This window comes from Lonchura striata, chromosome 3, assembly GCF_046129695.1.
Source record: "Lonchura striata isolate bLonStr1 chromosome 3, bLonStr1.mat, whole genome shotgun sequence".
NCBI lineage: Eukaryota > Metazoa > Chordata > Aves > Passeriformes > Estrildidae > Lonchura > Lonchura striata.
The window spans coordinates 3,429,348-3,449,901 of NC_134605.1; the positions used below are offsets into that span (position 1 = coordinate 3,429,348).

Below are 20,554 nucleotides of genomic sequence, written 5' to 3' on the forward strand. Positions count from 1 at the left end.
GTGTTCTGTTCTTTAGCTGTGCTGAATGCTGAGGAATTTGAAATTCTCCTTACCATTGTGAAAGGTAGCACATAGCTTGCTTTTAGACAAAGTTGCTTTGTTACACTCTTGATTATGTTCTTTCTCTGGCATAGTTCAGCTGTTTGTCTGGTTTCCTTCAAATAACACCTTCACAGATTTCCTCAACAGCAAGCTTGGAGTGCTTAATGAAAGTAAAGAAGTCACGTTTAAAATGTAAAATCAAAAAACTCTAAAAAATTGCTCTTCCTTTTGTGTGATATTACACAGAAGTAGTTACATTAAATGTGGTTTGGAAAGAGAAGGAAGAAGGGTATTTCTTGCATATCCTAATAAATAGGCTTTTGTCCTTTCTAGGAACAAACTTTGGCTCTGAGGAAAGAAGGGATAGGTGTTGTGTTGGATTCTGAGCTGCCTCATCTCATTGGCATTGATGATGATCTTCTCAGTACTGGTATCATCTTATACCACTTGAAGGTAAATACACATCTGTGTTTCTGTAGCCTTTATATGCCTTGTGATTCTTTTCAGTAGAAAAATTACAGTATTGATTTGCTATCTATATATCGTGCTCATTACATTACTGTGGTAAGAAAAGCTCTTCGTGCTTTTCTGCTGCAGTAAGAAAAGCTCTTAAGAGGTTGGAAATTATGAAATTAAAGTATCTGTTTAAGTTTATCCTGAGAGTCAACTGGTTACCCAGCTATAGGTGTTTGATATTTTTATCTGTGTGTATTGGTTTGTTATTAACAATGTTATAAAGCTTGACCTTAAAAACCAAATCTAGATTGTCTCAAAACTATGAGGGTGGTTCTGCACCTGACAGTTAAAACTTGAATTTGCTTATAATGTTATAAAATAAAGACTGTGAAAGCATTTTGAAAATTTTACATGATTCCTTTTTTTCATGTATGTTTAAGTATATATTTCATTCAGGTTACCCTGAGAAAGTGGAAGGATAAATTATATTCTTGTGGGGGAGATAAGGAGATTCCAACTGGAAATAATGTGTATTTCTCTCTTAAATAGGAGGGCCAAACATATGTTGGCCGAGAAGATGCTGTAACAGAACAGGACATTGGTATGGAATTTGGCATTTTTATATTCTTTCTTCTTCCAGTATCCTAATATGTGAATTTAGCTTCCTATGTTTTTTTCCCTTTCTCAGTTAGTTGTTCTGTGGTTTGTGTATTTTAATTTTTAGAAGTTCTGAAAGCTGAGTTGCATGGGATTTGCTTCAAAGAGCATGACTTCTAGCATGGCTTGTGGGCTTTAAGTATGTTCATATACTTGTTACTAATTTATTTCTTTCTTCTCTTGAAGTAACATCCTGTAAAAATACTGTCCTTTTTCATATAGCACCTGTCACAATTACAATTAACCTATGTACAATGACAGTGTTGTTAGACTAGAATAGGTAAGATAGTCTTGGGACTTCAGATTTGAGTTAAAAAAAATTCTGAAAATTGGTAAAAATCTACTGGTTTTTCTGTTGATTTCTTACCAATACAACTAACTGCCAGATCTGGACTGTCCTGTCACATAAGCTTTACATAAGTTCCTGGAAGGCATTTTCATTAAATAAACTGCATCCTTTAATTCTTGGGTGAGAATCTGAGAGTCAAATAACTTTGGTAAATTTTTATGGGTCAAAAGCTATCTGGATTTAAATTACACTAATAAATTCCATGAAACTACCAAACTTGTGATGCCTCGTGGTATTAAGCAAAGCACATACTCACACATTATTTGAAGGAAAAATCGAAAGTAGCATAACTGATAAATGCCCTGAATGTCATGGGACTTAAGAACTTTACTTCAGCCATCTTTTTGTATAAAATGACATCTTATATCCTGTCTTTTCAGATTTAAGCATGATTGCCTTAAGGTCTACAAGTTTTCATTATTTCCTAGTGAAACTGGTCAAAGAATCTCTTTTTACAAATATGTGAATTGTACTTTTCTGCTTTTATTGGAAAGAAAGAAGCATTTGCTAATCAAGCATCAAAGCACAGCAATAAAGACCATTACACAAAAAGTAATGCAAAACCAACCCAGCACACTTCTTTCCACTAGAATAAAACAATAAATATTTAAGGCATGCAGGATGTGATAAAGGAGAGAAGAAAACATTGTCCAGAATAAAGAGAAGATATACTCTCTGATATGTAGTGCAATGTGTTCTTAATAAATTATTATTAGCATGTTAATCTTACTAGTTATGAGGAGTCTAATTATATTATCTTACTTTTTTGTGTTTAGTTCTTCATGGCCTTGATCTGGAAAGTGAGCATTGCATCTTTGAAAATCTCAATGGTACTGTGAACCTCATCCCACTGAATGGAGCACAGTGTTCTGTGAATGGGATTCAGATTACAGAACCCACACACCTCAACCAAGGTATTGCCTAGCATAATGTCATTTTTCAGGCATTTTTTTGCTTCTGTTTAGGAGTGAGGCTGCGACACAGCTCAGCTGCTGAAAAACAATCTCGCATTACTTCCTGAAAAGATTTCAGTGTATGCTTAGGCTAACAGAAGTAGAATGCAGTGTTAAACAAGGGGATTCTTGCATCCTTTCTGAACTCTAACAAATATTTCTATAAAGGCTGCTTGCAGAAAGCAAGGTGTAGAGAAATAACATTGACTTACATTTTTTAGAGTGCCTATTTCTTCATGCAAAGAGAGAGGCATATGTGTTTGTTTGTATTACAGGGGAAAAAAAGCCCAGCCTCCTTGGTCGTAGGTTTGAGTAAATCTAAGCATAAATTCCTAACAACAGAAACATTGACATTAATAGCAAATAACACTGTAAACAGTAAAAATTGAGTTTTGTTGAATCATCTTTATCCTGCAGCATTTTACAGGCAGAAAATGTTCAGTGTGCCTCAGAAAAAAGTAGGAGTTTGGATGCTATTTCCCTCTTTCAGATGCATATTACAACTTGAATTTTGTCCTGCTAAAAGTGGAAACATGACTTTTTTCCCCCTCATAAATTTCTTTAGGTAAAACTTTGCAACTCAAAGGAGAAAGGGTTGCTAGGGTTGCCAAGTTGTGAAAAGCATCTGGCTAAGCTGACCTTTTGTGTGTGTAAGGAGAATGAGTCTGAGAGGAAGGTGACATTAGGTGTGCAAAACTGATGAAATCACTAGTTTAAGGACTTGTGTGGAACCTATGTATCCCAGCTGTGTTAGTATTTATCTCACAGCATGAAGTGCCAGGGTCCTTAAATACCTGCTTTTAGGTAACACTGATTAACTGCTGATATATTTAAATGTTTCCGTTCATCACTATTAGCTGTTCATTTGAAAATGTGTTAAATTTTTAGACCATCATAGAGTTCAAAAATAATAAGAGGCATGGTAATTAATTGCCACTTCCTCCTATAGATTTCTTCGATCATTTGCAAATTCTGGCTCATGTGGTGTTTTTGTAAAGGTAACTGAGTTAACATTCACAATTACAGTCTGTCATTTACCTTAAATATATCCTCACCTCAGAACACATTTTCAGGGGTTTGGGCCAAACTGCCAACTCTTCTGTACTTAAAAGAAAAATCTAGGAGTTGTTCAAATGACCCATCATTTAGGACTTATTCTCATGTGCTTCCTGTTAAGTCTCTCTGTCCTGTCTTCCTTGAAATTTATGAATTTAGGGACACGTATCTGTAACTATTAATTCTGAAAATTTAATTAGTTTATTTACATTGCTTCCACCTAGTGAAGTGGTCACAAATGTTTGCAATTAATTACTTTTATCTTCACTTGAAAGCAACTGAAGGAATTTCATACAGATTTATGAAAGGTAATTATTTTTGAGATTTGACTGAGGTAAACTGCAAATGTTATCCAAAACTGAGGTGTTGTGTAGAAAACAAGGAGTGATTATAGTGCTTTTTGCCATTTATTTGCTAAGACTGGATTACCTAATTTGAGTTGATATTCCTAATAAAGCTAATTTTAAGAGAAGCATTCCTTGCTAAGGACATCATGTCATTATCAGATGGTAAGAATTTGGAATTTGTTGTGATGAATTTAAGTACAGTTTTTTATACTGTGAGTGTAATGGAGTCCTTTATAAAAATGCTTTGTACTGACTGACAGATAAATGCTTGATTCTGAGGTGGTGAACTTGGAAGACTTCCATGTTATGACACTAGTGAGACATCATTTCTTATAACAATATACTTCTTAGTAGGGAAGTATTAATCTTGGTACCATTGTCTTTAAAATACAGTAAGAATTGCTCAGAATCTCTTTATTTGTGACTATACCTTAACTGATTAAATACAGTAATTAATGTGCATTGACCAAAATTAATTATTCAAGGTTCTTCCATCAGAAAATAGCTGTTGGATATTAAAGTCTAATAGTCCTGTTTTGAATAACAATAAACTTCATTGTTCCACGTGGAGAAGAAAAATGTGAGAGTGCAAATAATGGAAATCTGGAGCTTTTAGAGTAGCTGGATTCAAACATGACCAGTAGAAGATGGACAAGTTTGTTCTTGGTCACATTTGTAGATGTTCCTGTTAAATCTGCATCTGCATCTGCTGGTGGCTGCTGTTAAAGAGTGTAGAGATCAAATTGGGGCAGCTGCTTCCTCTCCCTATGCTTATTCTTTTACTGAGCTCCATGAACATGATTGACCTGGAGTCAGTCATATTCATGCAGTGTGTGAGCATGTGTGGGTTTCATTTTTGTTTAAGGAGGAAGAGGAAGGAATACACTGAATGCATCAGTTAAGGTAGCTGTGACTGTGCATGGTTAGTCACTTGGCAAAATGCATTTTCATTTAGTCCTTGCTTAATGGAAGTCTTTGCTTGCACGTTGTGTGTCTGAAAGATTACCTGCTGCTTTCAGCTGCAGAATGTTGTCACTTGGTGGTGTGTGTTTTTTTCATCAGGTGCTGTTATATTACTTGGAAGAACCAATATGTTTCGCTTTAACCACCCTAAAGAAGCTGCTAAGCTAAGAGAGAAAAGAAAGGTGAGATTAAATCGGTGTGTGGTAAATTTAAAACTCATCACAATTTTATTTCTAGTATAGACATGTCTTGACTGTTATAGGATGCCTTTTTTCATTTGCTTCATGTGCTTTAGTTAATATTTCATCAAAGTAAGAGTTTATAAGCATATCTAATACTTTTATTTTATGGTCTGTTGTTAGAGTGGACTGCTATCTTCCTTCAGCTTGTCTATGACTGATCTTTCTAAATCTTGTGAGAATTTGTCAGCAGTTATGCTTTATAATCCAGGGTGAGTATATTCTAAAATACAGTTGCTGTAATTTCAGTCATTCTTCATTTTAGCTGTTTGACATGTTCCAGAAATATTATGACTAAAGCAATTCAAGCAAAATAGTGATATGGCAAATTTTATGTTTGTATTTTCTTCAGAATTATAAGTTAACTATTTTTCCTGAGAAAAATGCATTTTGAATTGAAAATTAAGATTTCTTGAGTACATATAATACCAATACAAGCATTAAAAGGCTGAGAAATTAATGTCTTGTGTTCTTTGCCAGTATCTCTGAGTAAGTGGCCAAATTAAAATATGGAAAAAAAGTTTTATTATGCAGTTACAATAGAATGCTTATGGTAAAGAAGCTGTTTTTAGTGATTTTTTTTCACTGTTCCTAAAGTGACTTACAGAGAATTGATGGTGTTTTGTTCTAATTTTTTTCCCATAGCTAGGGCCTGTGTTTTGAATATGAGATGAGGCAATTTAACCACCTATGTGCTTTTGAAAAATTGACTGTAAATTGAATTATATCCCTGGATAGTGCAACTTTATTCCCAAGTTTTACTTGGGAATCTCTCTTTATCCTTTAGGAAGATTGGATGGTAATAATAACTTCTAGTTAAAGGATATCTTAAAGACAAGGAGTGTGTTTAATAACTCTGCTTCAAATGTAACTATTACTTTTGGTTGCTGAGCTAGTTCCAGAGATCTCGATTGTGAACTGGTTGCTAATAAATGACATTCTATTTTCAGACAGGGATTATAAAGAACATGAAAAAAACCCCATAATATAAGTATACTTTTCCATTTCTTCAGCTTTTCAAACAATGGAATATAAAAACTTTCAGTGACAGTTGCTAGGATTGTTTTTTGTGAGTTGGGGTTCTGGCTTTTGTTATCTCTGGTTATTGTTGAGTTATCCTGGGCTTTTCCCTGACTGATAATGCTATCTTGTTATAATATTGTTATGAATATTTGTATTACACTGGACAGTACTGACCTTAACTCTGCATCAGCATAGAGTAGGATGGATTGTTTCAGCATTGCCTCACTAGACTCTCAGATTTACAGCAAAATATAATGGCATGGACAACACCCAGCTGAAAGTGTGCTTAAAAATAATTTCCCAACCAAAGCAGTCTTACTGTCTTCGGATAATGCCAAATTCATGCCTTACAGAAAGGATTTTTTAATTAAAAAAACCCTAAAAAAACCCACCAGAAACAGAGAATCTGAAGAGTTACTTGGTTGTCTAGTAGATGATGGAGTAGATTGCAAGTTCTGCTTTTTTTTTTTTTTTTTCTTATCAGTTTGCATCTTGCCTTGCTTTTCTGGAAATCAAACAGTATGGATATTATTAGATTGTCAGTGTACACAGCAATTTTTCAAAACACTGCCATTTTTCCCATTTAACATTTCTTGTGAATTTTCCTTGTTTAGATGTGATTGAGAGAGTACTTTTGCTCTTGAAATTGTGAATAAGATTAGGTGAAATAATATTCCTGAACATTTCATGCCTGTGTTTTACTAAACTAAAAACAGTAAGCAGAGGGTTAATTATTGATATTCTCCCTCTAGTCTTCATTCAGTTGATATTTATGAACTGTCTTGGACAAATAGATATTTTTTCCTGCTTAATTTGTGAACACAAGAAAGGATTATGCTTAAGGCTCATAATGCATAAGAAATGCCAGGTCACAAAAAGATAATGGTTCAGAAGGCATTATTGTAAGGGTAACGGGGCTGGGATAAATGCAAGTTAAATATGTTTTGAATAAAGCAGACTCCAAATTCTCTACTTCCAGCTAAGAATACTGCCAAGCAAATGCTGATGCTGTAGTGGTTATTCTTCTTAGTGGTGCCTATGTTCAACCTGGATGAAACATTCAATAAATCTGATTATCAAGGGCAGGGTAAATTGTGCCCAAGAAGTGGGGTGGAGCATCTTACATTCTGCAAAAGTGCAGAATGGAAAAGAATATCCTAGACTAAATCTAGTTTGTTGGGGATTGTTTATTTGTTTGTTTTATCAGGAGCAATGCCATGACCCTTTCCTACACCAGATTGGAGTATCATTTTCTCTCAACATGATGTTATTCTGCTGACCACCAGTGTGGGCCAAGATTGAGTAGCTGGCCCTTTGGGTTCTTTCCTGTGCAGTTTTTGTGGCTGACTAGCATTCTGTCTGTTGTTAATTTAGCCTTTCCTTCCAATTTCAATATTAATAACTTAAAGTGGTAGCTAAATTTGCAACTTTTGTAGGTTGCAATGAAGAGTCTGGTAAGATCCAGCATGTTTGGCAATCCATGGCAGAAGAGCCTGTGGAGTATTACCTTCAGTTGTGAAAGCAGCATGGTGGATCTTCCTTCCTGTATATTTTCCATGTGAAAAACAGCATTGTCCTTAATAGTGCTTTCAGATAGATATTTTTTTCTTTTGTATGCCTTTTTGTTTGGCTCTTGATTTCCCATATGTGGGAAACTATCTTGCATAAAATTTTGGCTTAATGTGCAAAATTCTTTTTTCAACTTCTTTCTCAGTCTTTGTCTTTAATCTAGTGTCATGGAACACTGCTTCAGATAATGAGCTTTGGATAAAATGGAATTTTGCATGTAGATTTATGTAGAAGATTTCATTTGTGGACCTTTTCTTAGCTGCATGATACTGTAACTGTAAAACTACTGATGAGAAACCTTGGTCTTGTCATGAGTTTATTTCATGACCTGGTTACTAAAATTCTTAGATGTGCCTCTGCCTGAATTAAGGTGCAAATGAGACCATATGCCAGTGACAATAGTATGGGTTTTGTTTGATAGTAAATATGAGATAGAGAGAAAGAAAGAAATAAAAAATATGGGGGGACAAAAAGGGCTTGGCAGAGACAGAACGAGGAAAATATCACCATTCCATGGATCCCAACGATGCTGTTTTGATCCTTTCCAGCTGGTCTTGGTGGTGAAGGCCCCCCAAAAAGCATAGAATAGTTAATTATAATAAGTATAAGTAATAATAAGTGGGTTAATACACACTCAGGCTAAATAGGAAAACCCAGGCACCTCCCTGCTGGGGGGGAGTTTGCCATTGTTTTTGATGCATCATGTGCAGTCCTGTGGTGTGAGGCTTCAGGAGTGACTCTGGGGGGAGGCACTTTGTGGGGTTTTTGATGGATTCTGACTCCCCCTAATTTCGGGGGTGGTTCTGTGTAATCCTGGCAAACTCAACCAGGAAAGAATATATGTTTGGCTTTCATATGGATGCATTCATCTCCTTCAGGTTTTTTTTTGGTGTGGTGGTTTTTGTTTTTTTTTTTTTTTTTTTTTTCTCCCAGGCCTGAGATGATTAAAGAATGGGTTTTCCCTTTATGTAATCTTAGTGGTTTAATTTACAGTCCAAAGTCCCAGTCAGGTATCTTCAGGGAGGCTTCTTTGGTTGTAGCTTCTCTATGCAGGTTTTGTTATAACAAGCACAACTTTTAATCAATGTTTGAGGCATGAACTACTTCAGCCTCTGACAGTTTAGTACGGGGGGTTTGCTTTGTTATTTTTTGTAACTAATCTCATTAATTGGCATTCTGAATGGCTTTGTAACATCTGTAGTCCTGCCAGTACTCAGCCTTTCCAAACAGATGTAGTATCAGATTGCACTTTTGTGCTGTGCAAATAAAGCTGCTGTAGTACTGTGCTGGTAGAACTGACTTAATTTCTCTGCAGCTTATCTGCACTGCTGTTACCACTAGATATGACACACTATCCAGGAAAACTGTGTCTGTTTAATTCAACACTGATCAGATTAAGTTCCTTTGTGGTAGATCTACAAAAGAAGAAAAAGGAGATTCTAGTCTTTAATATCTGTGTGTTTCTTTTTAATTTTGAGCTAATATGCTTTTTCTAGTCACAGTAGTGCTCACATGAATAAAGGAAATAGAGGTTATGTGAAAAGGATTTTTATTAGGATAGACTAAACACAAAAACATCAGTCTTGCATGTGTGCTTCTTCAAACTGACAGTGATTTGTTATAGCTTCTGTGGTTTTAATGTTTTTCTTTTGTGTTGCTGAGGTTTTTTTTTGTAGTAGCTTTTTAAAGGAGCAAGGTTACTTCAGTCAGGCCTGTCCTGCCTCTCCAAATTCTCATCTGTCCTGAAATAACTTTGAGCCCACAATGAGTTTGAAGCAAATATTCCAGAGGTTTCAAAAGTGGTGAGTTCCTAAATATATTAAGAAAATAGGCAGCCAGGTAAGGAAACATTCTTAGCCCTGCAGAAGAAAGGCTGAACCTTAGAGAATGGAGACACTGTGAGTAACCTCATTGTTGGAGAGCCTTCACTGGAGCTCAGACCACCTTAGGCATCTCCAGGTAGCACTCTTCTCTTCACAGAAGTATTTAGTGGTCTGCAATGCATTTTTAAAACACCTCAGTGTTGTGTTTGGAGGCTGTTGACTGGAGTGGTAATGATCCATATTTTTCTTTGGGGAAGAACCATTTTCCCTGAAGAAAGAACCAGATTTGCACAATTCACTCCTTTTTCCTAAATAACTTTTTGGGCACCTCCAGCTTCATTTCAATCTAAGCTAAAACTGATTGTCATAACACCACTGTTACAGGTTTTAGGGACAATTCTTCAAAGATAAGATTACAGAATTTTTCATCATCAATCTGTTTCTATGCAAGACTGATTGCTGTTATGGTTCATTTCCTTTGTATTAGATCCCAGTCAAAAGTTAGTTACCATTTTTATGCTTATAAAAATATATATCTGCCAACTTATGTGTTTTATAGGACAGTCAAAACACCAAAAGGTTTTGCATGTTATGTTAGCTGATCTAATATTTTCCTTCATTATGGCTTAACAAAGCATGGGAATACAGTCAAATTGTTCTTTGCCAGCTGTCTAAGGAAAGATGGTCTACATCAAATAGTGCCCAAAGGAAACCTGCATTTCCACAAGCCAGAGCTATATTCCCCAGGGTGTATATTATTTTGGATTGAAATAATTATGGCATTTTATCAGCCAAGCCCTAGGTAAGAAGTGATAGCTAAAAGCTCTGAATTTCAGACAGCAGGTCACAGCCAAAGGGAGAATTTTTTTGGTATAGCTGTAATAAAAAAAGGGGGGAAGGAAAACCCAAAGCACATGTTAACCACTGGATTAAGTTTTTGCTTCCTGAAAACCCCCAAGATTGCTGCTTGTTCCCTTTCAGCACTCTGTGGATTTTGCATCCACTTTGTGGATTTCTGCAGCATTGCTGCTGCAGCAACTGTGATCAAATTAGAAATACTAAATTATCATCATCTATGCTTGTGCTGTAAAGTGCCCACCTTAGTTTAATGCAAATGTGATGGGACTCTTGGTGAGACAGCTACATGAAAGCATGAATGCCTGGATCTGGGTATAAAAATCTACACTGGCTAGTCACTTAGGGATTGTAGAAGACATTTTTTGAAATGAATTAGTGAGAAATAGGGGAAAATGAAATATGGAATGTGTAAAAGTAATCATTTTCCCTTATTGCAGCCATTAGAAATATGCTTCTTGAACATGCAGGAATCATGGTATTTTACAATAGCTTTATAAATGTTAGATTATTAGTGTAATATTTGCATATTTCCAAGGGCAATTTCTTTTTGTTGTATGCATTTCTATGACTTTAAAAAGAAATATTAAAGATTCCTTATTTTTAGAAACCTATCTTTATAATTGTTGTGATGATGTCTTAAACTGCAGTTTATCAAAAACTTGAAATTATCTTGTGGTGCAGTATTGCATTTTTTTCAGTATATGGACTGTTTCACTAACCTGCTTATCCTTATGCTCTAACAAGCCTGAAATAACTGAATGTGTGTATATTTGCTTGAGTAATTTAATACATATATAGGTTCTTTCTGCTTTTTTAGTAGTTTTATTAAAAATTTCCTTAAATAAATCTTTGAAATGAAGTGAAGAAAAATACTTGTGTACACCTGTATTGAAAGCTGATATAAAACAATTACATAAACTACTCTCCCGTGCTTATTCAGAACCTTGTCAAACTAAATGCATTAAAATCTCAATGTGTTTTAAATGAATGGGTTTGAATCATGTTCTCTGCTTGAATATGCTGTTTGGGGTTTTTCAACTCCCCCTGATTACATCCTAGGAGTGTTTGGGATTTTTTTCTTTTTCTTAGAAGGAAATGGCAGAACTATTAGCACACACTGCTGTAGTTTTGCAGCCCTTTCCCTTCTCAGAAATGGATAAGTTAAAGAGAATTACTTTAGCTGTCACTGGCATTTGAAAAATGTTTAGAAAGAATAATTATTTGCATTCTTCCTCTGAGGTGTAATATGATAAATGTTCTATGAATCTAACCAATTTAACCTCCAATAAAACAAAGCACTGTTGATTTTAAAGTATTCTGTACTGCTAATGTGTTTTTTCTATCAATTCCTTTCTCAACTGATCGCTCTGTTTCCCCCTGCCTCCATTGGCAGTCTTTTCCCTGTAAAAGGACCAATCTGTCTAAGGTAGAGAAATTACATTTCTGTGTATTGATTGCCATGTCTGCATGTAGTTAATGCACAGAGGCTATGCTAATCATCTATATGTCTTGCTTCACTTTACTTTTTGAATACTTTTTCCCCAGAATTTAATTTTTTTTCTATTTGTACTCATGTCAGCATGATGCCTAATTTGTAACCTTGAAGTAACTATTTTATGTTATGTAAGAAGTAGTCTTACAAAACTTCATTTGAATCATTATCATTTAAACAGACAGAAAATTGCATCATGCCTTCCTATTTTTGTGATACTCAGGAAACAACCTTTTTGCTGTATTCTTTTTTTTTTTTTTAATCAGGCTAGAATTCGAGAGACAGCAACGAGAGGAGCTTGAAAAATTAGAAAGTAAAAGGTAACATTGTTCTCTGTGGTATTTATGTGTGTATGTGTGTCTATATATACAAGTTATAAACTCTTTTATATCATGAATTTGGAATCACAGTGTTATTCAGCAAGCAGACAATCCTGAATAGCTGAATTGGAGCTAACTGATATTTAGCAAAGAAACTCTGGATAGATTTTACAGATACAAAATATATTACCCTTGCTCTTTATTTTCATGGTTTTACTTTAAAAGATGGCAAATTGCCGTCTTAATTCATATCTCTTTTTAATGGTTTATCTTTGGATTGAAGTGTGATAGAAACTCATGTGTTATATTCTGTTTTTCTCATATCTAACTGTGGTGTGGAATGGGCATACTAATCATGCTTTTCAGAATATTATGTGCAAGTTGGTTTGAAATTCAAAAGCATTGTTATTAGCTGGCAAATTGAGCTGATTGTTTTGGCTCATCATACCTGCCAAGACTATGGAAGTGATAGCTGTGCCTTGTTACAGATCTCAGCACTGATTAGATTCAAAAGCTGAAAACCTTTCTGCCTTCTCAGCTTCAGGTGCTGTGCTCCATTTTGATAGAGCTCTTTATGCAGTTGGACTAAGTGAAATAAACTCAGAAAAATTCGGAAGCACTGAAAGATACTATTCAGCAACTAACTCAACACAGGATCATTGATACTTACTGGTTTTTTTTTTTTATGTTGGTGGAATTTGAATTCAGATTGTGCAGAAATTAATTTGCTTTAATTCTTTAATTCTTTAATTATTCTGGCAAAATAACCAGTTGACTTGCAGGTTGTCTCTACTTGCATTATGGGGATAATGGCAACCCTTAAGTAAGAGAGATTACACAGAACATAATTTGTCAAATTTTATAATCCCGTTTATCAGTAATCCAGTTTGAAATACCTAAACTGAAAACATTGCTTTAATTCATCTGTTGGCTTAAACTTGGTGAGGCAAGTTGCTAATCAAGTCCTTCTATACAAGTTTTTGTTCATGAGAATATATGTAAAAAAAATACATATTTCCTCTTCACTGTGTGCATGGATATGTTCTATTAATATTTTTATTTGATTTGACAGAACTAATACAGTCTAATTTTTTAATAACACAAGTGCTATATAACATGTCTTCATATAACTTTATATATCCACAGCTTTTTATACTGACACAGACTACATGAATCTCTTTTTGATTTGTCTCATGTGTTGAGTCATTTCCAAGCGATGAAGGATCTTAACCTGTAGCAAAACAAAACTAATAAAAAAATAAATGGTTATATATAGTCAAAAATCTTAGTCCAAACCTTTTTAACTTCACGCAAATGTTTTACTGTAGGAAACAAATAGAAGAGATGGAAGAAAAACAAAAATCTGACAAAGCAGAACTTGTAAGAATGCAGCAAGAAGTGGAGTCACAGCGCAAAGAGACAGAAATAGTTCAGCTGCAAATACGAAAACAGGAGGAGAGTCTGAAACAAAGAAGTGTTCACATTGAAAGCAGGTTAAAGGATTTGCTGGCTGAAAGAGAAAAATTTGAAGAGGAGAGATTGCGGGAACAACAGGAGATAGAGCTTCAAAAGAAAAAGCAGCAGGAAGAAATTTTTGCCCGGGTCAAAGAGGAGTTGCAGCGACTACAAGAACTTAATCATAATGAAAAAGTAGAGAAAATGCAGATTTTTCGTGAACTAGAAAAACTGAAAAAGGAAAAAGATGAGCAGTATCTGAAGCTGGAATTAGAAAAAAAGAGACTTGAAGAACAGGAAAGAGAACAGGTGCTGCTGGTGGCTCACCTAGAGGAACAGCTTCGAGAGAAGCAGGTTATGATAGAGCTCCTGAAGAGAGGGGATGTCCAAAGACTAGAAGAAGAGAGAAGAAATCTTGAAGAGATCAGAGAATCTTTTTTGAAAGTCAAGGAAGCCCGATCTGAAGGTGATGAAAGCCATGAAGAATTAGAAAAAGCACAGTGTGACTTTGTGGAGTTTAAAAGAAAACAGCTGGAACAGCTGGCTATTTTGGAAAAAGATTTAATTCAACAAATGGATCACCTAGAAAAGGAAATAGCAGATGAAAAAAGAGCTATGGAGACCTTAAAATTTGCAGATGAAGAATGTTTAAATCTCAAGAGAGGTGATGAAAACTCTATGGATGGCATACTCAAGGCTGAAGAAGTTGACAAGATAAAGCCAGTGGAATACAGGCTCCAATCTAAAATACGCCAGCTTGAGTACCTGAAGAGCAATCATTTGCCAGCTTTGCTGGAGGAAAAACAAAGAGCTTCTGAAGTCCTTGACAGGGGCTTATTAGGGTTAGATAATACTCTCTATCAAATAGAGAAAGAAATAGAAGAAAAAGAAGAGCGGCTTGCCCAGTATAGGGCTAGCACAAATCAGCTGCAACAGCTACAAGAAACCTTTGAATTCACAGCCAATGTAGCCCGGCAGGAAGGAAAGGTTCGGAAAAAGGAAAAAGAAATCCTTGAATCAAGGGAAAAGCAGCAGAGAGAGGCACTGGAGCAAGCTGTTGCTAAGTTAGAAAGGAGGCATTTTGCTTTGCAGCGTCGTTCCACCATAGACTTTGAAATTGAAGAGCAGAAACAGAAGCTGGCCACCTTGAACAACAGCTGTGGTGAACAGGCAGGGCTGCAGGCAAGCCTGGAAGCTGAACAAAAAGCTCTTGAGCAAGACCGAGAACGGTGAGTGTGGCAGTAGGTTCCATTTATCAGGACCTGTCCACCAAAGGGGAATGCTGGAGCTCACCCTAGGTCAGGGGTGGCTCCGTGTGGTGGAAAATTCTCTCCTCCAACCCGTGCTTCCAAAGAAAGGCTCAGCAGTCTCTGTTGTTCGGTCTCAAGGCAGTTTATTGCAAGTTATCTAAAAGATTTTCTCCTGGGGCTGCTGTGGTTTGCTCACAGCTCAGGCAGAGGCACACACACACCCTGACATCCTCTCTGACCCCGACTGCTTCTTCTCTCCCCGCCCAGGGCTGCTGCTCTCTTTTATATGGTACATTACGTGTTACATGGTTACAGTTTTTCCCCAATGCCTATTACCTATATTAAATGGTGCTTTTCTATCTTTTATATGGTACATTACGTGTTACATGTTTAGAGTTCCTCCCCAGTGCCTATTACCTATATTAAATGGTGATTTTCTACTCTAAACCAATCTGTGAGTGCCAACATCACCAAGAACATGGAGGTAAGGAAGAAGAAAGAGGGAGGACAGGGCAGACCCAAATCCCTCCATCTTAAAACCTCTGACCCCCATGTACAAAACTAAAACCCCCTGTACAGCACTCAAAATTCTTCCCTCTACTACGTGACTACTTCTATGCTAATATCTAAACTTTTGTGACTTCTTGTTCTTCCTGCAAGGTTGGTAAATCATTCCATGGCTCAAACCCAAAATCACAGCTGTTTGCAGCTGCCTGCCAGGGTCTCAAATGCTTCTGATCCTGGGCCCAGAACATCCAAAAATGTCTGAGGGAGGGACTTTCTGAATTCTGACAGGGGAATAATCTTACACTAAGGATGTTGAGAGCACAGCTTGTTCAGTGTCCCAGTACTTCTGCATGAGTTTCTTCATGAGTTTCAAGTAGCTTACCCATAATTGAAGCTCTACTGCTTTTTAAAGGATTTTTGCACATTTATTAAGTTCTGGTACGTTTGGATACTTATCCCATCCTCAGCAGGATATTATTTGCATTAGCCACCACAGTGCTTAAATTGCTTTACCTATGTAGAAAGGTCAGACATCTTTATGTTCTGCCCTTAGAGCAAATGCACCATCTAACAACTTTTTTCTCTAAAATTATTTCAGTATAACATTTTATTTTCTTTATTAGTAACAAGTTAGATGTTTGTTCAAGATTTGGAGTCCGTTACAGTTACCAAGTGTCCTTCTCAACTGGTGATATACTGAACCCTTCTGGTAGTAAAAGTAAATGGGGGTAAATATTTGATTTTTTAATAGCCCTGGTTTCAAGGCTAAATAAAAATAAGCTATATCCATGTAAAATTTGATGTTGCTTTTTAGGCTTATTGGAAAATATACAGAGGCTTTAATACTGCCCAGTGTGGTGACAATCCCTTTTAGGCACAGAAGCAATGTCATCAGTTATACTCAAGATATCTTGCATTACATTTAGCCTAAATATGGGAGGCTCAGAGAAAAGTCAGCCAGGTAAGGAAGGATCTTTCTCTGTGGAGGAAGATGAAGAAATCTTTTTGGGGTTTTTTTGCCCTGAGCAGAAATTCACTAAGATTAATGTGTTCAATCCTTGCAGTATGGAAAAAGTGCAGAATTGCCATTTTTAAATGTGCTTCCTGATTTGCTTATACTGGAGCTTTAAAACCTGTGACTGTCAGTGAAAAAATCAGTTTTATTCTTTTTCCTGTGGTAGCACTTGTCATCTGTTTTTAAAATATTTCACTAATTTATCTGAATATTATTTCATAAGCCCTTCAAACAGGTATGGAAAAACCACCTAAAAGAAGAAACTTGCCTGTAGACAGATTGAAGAGCTCTTCTGTACTCCATGCCTTTTAAACCATTATCAAAAGAGTTGCTTTATATAGACTGTGTAGAGGTCACTTTTTCAACATTTATAGCTACATTGTTTGGCTTTTAGTTAAGCATTTTCAATACTGATTCATCATTTTGTGTATATTGCCATTATTTCCCATAATTGTTGTGAACATGAAGTCTCATTTTCTACACTAAGCATCTCACTTGACTAAAGTGAGCTATTAACAACTGGAGGTTCTACAAATATAGGGTTGTGTGATAAGTGAAAAAATGTTGTCAGCCAGAAAACTGAGGTTTGGGGAAGATACCAAGGAAGTAAAAAGATCTTTTTTTTTTTTGTCTTTTTTCCTTGGTTTTTGGTTTGTTTTTTTTTTTTTTATTTTCTTATTTACTTCAAAATCCTCTTGCACGGGCTAAATAAAACTTTGAAGTCTTTAAGTGAATAACCCATGGGCCTGATATATTCAATTCAGTATGTTTTTGTGAACATTGAGGCAAGAAAAAGATCTAAAGATACATGAGAGTATGTTAAACATTTCAGGCTACTTACTGCTCTTCTGTTTGAGTTTGCATTTCACAGTGTATGATGCCATAGTAAGCATATGAATTATATATGTTTCTTATTGTTTATCTAGATCCCATTATGTAATGATGTGCTCTGGTTCAGATCAGTTAACTATATGAAAATGTTTAAATGAAGTGTGCTATACAAGTTTAAGTCCATCATTACTAGATACAATGTTTTTATTTGTTTGAATCATATGGGAGCTCAAAATTCTTTTACCTACAGGTGTCTTAGTTTGAAGTAATTTAAAGGAGAATGCTCTGGAATGAGTTGTCTCCTTTAAGAGTTCCAGCAATCCCTTTCCACTTATAAGAAATTGATACTAATAGCAGAAAGTGAAAAAGCATTAGTTTATGAAGGAAAAAAAATGCCAATAGGTAGAGGGGAAAAAAGAAAATAACTCGTAGATATCAAACTGCTAGACCTCACCACACCACTTTGCCTAAGCAGAGACCAAGCAGTCAGCAACACAAATACCATGCTGTGAAAAGCTGTGAAAAAACTTAGGTGGGGAACTTTTTAAAATGCCTGCACCCCCAATTCCACAAGCTGTGAAAAAACTCAGGTGGGGAACTTTTTAAAATGCCTGCACCCCCAATTCCACAAGACACTCAAGGTCTGTGGCTTCATGATTTTAAAGACCCTGTAACAGTTTTTGGTCACAGATAATTCTGGTATTTGATATCATTGTGAATCACCCCAAGACAACAGGGATTACTCCCAAAATGATAATTTGAGATTAACTGGGATATATACACACATTTTGGCTTTACTGGCAGAGGTTTGGGGCACTAGAAGGAACATAAAGCAAATTTAGAGCCATCTTTGAGGCAAGGGGCAGGGCACAGCTCCGTGTACTCACTGGTGGGTGCATCACAAAGCTGCCTAAGTTTGTAGCTAAATAAGTAATATCTTGTCATAGTAGAATGTTTACAAACCAAGAGCTGAGCTTTGTTCCTTTAATGTAAATCTGACTTTTGTAGTTAAATTGATTTTCCATGGATGCAAACGCTTTCCTATATACATCAGCTGTCTTTCATCCACTTATCCTCAGGACACAAGATTGTTTTGCTGCTAATCAAAAGAAATAGATGGCTTCAGGCAGTGCTACAAAAAGCACTCTAAAACTGAAGTAAAAATTCAGCCTAAGCCTCAGCATTCATTATCTCTCTAATTTTCTCACTTAACCTCCAGGATGGCATATACAACTGCACTTCAGTTTAGATACATACAATTGTACCAGAAGTGGTAGAATCCCAGGTTTGCATAGTTTCTCTGTTTTAGCAAGAACTTATTTACTTTTATTATTTGATTATTAAGTAACCTCTAGAAAAACAATTACTTTTAGAGACAAAAACTGTAATGAAATTGGGGAAGATTTTTACTGTGTTACTAATCTAATCTCAGCTAGTTTACAAGTGACAAGGGTGTTCTGAAGATTACTTTGTTGTAACATGATGAATATTGCAATAAGTGCTTCTTATTTCATACAAAATGCCTCAGGCATTTTTAGTCCAAAACACAGTACCCAATTTTACATGTTGTGTTCTGTGCATAAATCCAGGTGGAACTGAAATTATTTGTTAAAGAAAGCTAGGAGGTTTCAAAAGATTTCTTCACTGTATATATACAATAAGTACTATATGTTTATTTTGTTAGTGAATTTTCAAAAACAAATATACAGATGGAACAACTGGAAAATGTACATGTTTAGTACACAATTTAAAGATTATATAGAGACGTTTTGCCAAATCAGTGTTTTAGGTTTTCTTTGGGTTTTTTTGGTATTAGTGCTGTATTTGGAGTTTTTAATTTTTTACCCTTTTATTTTTTCATTTACATTCACACTGGAAAATAATATCTGAGGTCATTGTTAGAGTTCTGTAAAAATGAGTATTTATTCATTCATTAGGTTAGGTCTTAGGAGTTAATATTTAATGTACAGATTTAGATACCTCTTGCAATGGAAGTTATTGAAGTTGTTTTATTTGACTTAATACTACTCTTGGAATGTGGTTTTGAGCTGTCTGTATTTTCCTGTCTAAATGTGCTTAAAGAACAATTACGATTTTTAAACCTTCATAAATATTAGTGTATACCAGTGTAGGCACATTGTTTCCCATCAGAATTATTCAAATCAACTCTAAACCAAAGCAAATTACATGTTACAATATCTTTATAGCCTGGACCATGAAATTCAGCAGCTGAAGCAAAAAATATATGGGGGTGATGGAGCTCAGAAAGGAAACCATGGAATATTAGATGAGAGAGTCTCCCACAGCACTTCCCCTGCCAGCCCAACAAAGGCACAGGCACCTGCTGCCCCACTGGTTGATGATAGGTAGGTAATCAGCATTCCTGAAATGGAATGCAAACAAGAGCTTTAGAAAAGAAATATTTGGAAAGACCATTCTGCCAGGGTTGAATTTGATTTAAATACCGCGATTGCACTGCAAGACTGGATTGGAAATAAAATTGATGTTCTGCTGTAAGTAGCCAATAGTCTCAGCTGTTGCTCCTGTGCAGTTTGTTTTAGAATAAAGGGTTGGGAAACTGTAGGTTGAAAGGTATTTAAATTGGTTTTGAGTTTACAGATACTTGTCTATATGGTTTTGCTTCATCTGTGCTTATGGCAACAAAGTAAATTTAATTGTGTTAAACTTTTTTAATAGGACAGCTGCCTGGCATCACTAAAAATCTTTAATTTCCCTTGTTATACTTACACATGGCAGTTGTTAGTATCAGCCCTTGGAACATCCCTTGTGTTTGAAGACCAAACCTTTGCTAGTCCAAGTTGCTGATATCACAGCAGCAGTGAAGGCAAACTGTTAAGTTACAAATGATGCAAGCCCAGCCCTTCTTCTTCATCACTTGTCCCCTCACTGCCTCTTTTGTGTGGAGCTGCACTCATAGCAGTGGCTGACCCTGTGGTCCAGTAATTTGTTTAATTAATTACAATATTTAACCTTTACCTGTTAGATGAAAAATCATTCAAAATTAAGGAGGGATAAAACGGGTCTAACATTAATCCTGCCAGTTAAGAGCTGTGCAGTACTTAGGGTTAAAGGCATTTCAAAGAGCCTTTTATTCTGTCTTGATTTTTATGTCAAAATACACTATTTTTCCATACACACACACACTTTTCTGTGTCTTAAAGGATAAATGCCTTTATTGAACAAGAAGTGCAGAGAAGGCTCCAGAATATTCATCATAAAGCTGAGGATAATCATGTTAGTGTGTCCTGGTCTTCAGAAAGTTTCAAGGTGAGCAGAAATGGGTGGGAGATCCTGACCTTCAAGTGCTCATGTCTAACCACTGATTTAG

At 35.8% G+C, this 20,554-nt stretch overlaps 1 protein-coding gene across 4 annotated transcripts in view; it reads left to right on the forward strand.

Annotated features, from left to right (window-relative positions):
• The window catches only part of KIF16B (kinesin family member 16B), a 137,866-nt gene that overhangs the window by 61,067 nt on the left and 56,245 nt on the right, over window positions 1-20,554 (forward strand). For 2 of the 4 annotated variants that reach the window (XM_031504221.2, XM_077781850.1), the window contains 10 exons: window positions 376-495; window positions 1,048-1,099; window positions 2,281-2,418; window positions 4,923-5,005; window positions 5,186-5,274; window positions 11,729-11,761; window positions 12,094-12,147; window positions 13,476-14,831; window positions 19,413-19,571; window positions 20,388-20,493. In XM_031504221.2, coding sequence (XP_031360081.2) covers window positions 376-495; window positions 1,048-1,099; window positions 2,281-2,418; window positions 4,923-5,005; window positions 5,186-5,274; window positions 11,729-11,761; window positions 12,094-12,147; window positions 13,476-14,831; window positions 19,413-19,571; window positions 20,388-20,493 — 2,190 coding nt within the window. Of the gene's footprint in view, window positions 1-375; window positions 496-1,047; window positions 1,100-2,280; window positions 2,419-4,922; window positions 5,006-5,185; window positions 5,275-11,728; window positions 11,762-12,093; window positions 12,148-13,475; window positions 14,832-19,412; window positions 19,685-20,387; window positions 20,494-20,554 lie in introns of those variants that run through there. The other 2 variants (XM_077781849.1, XM_031504223.2) reach the window with 2 other exon arrangements.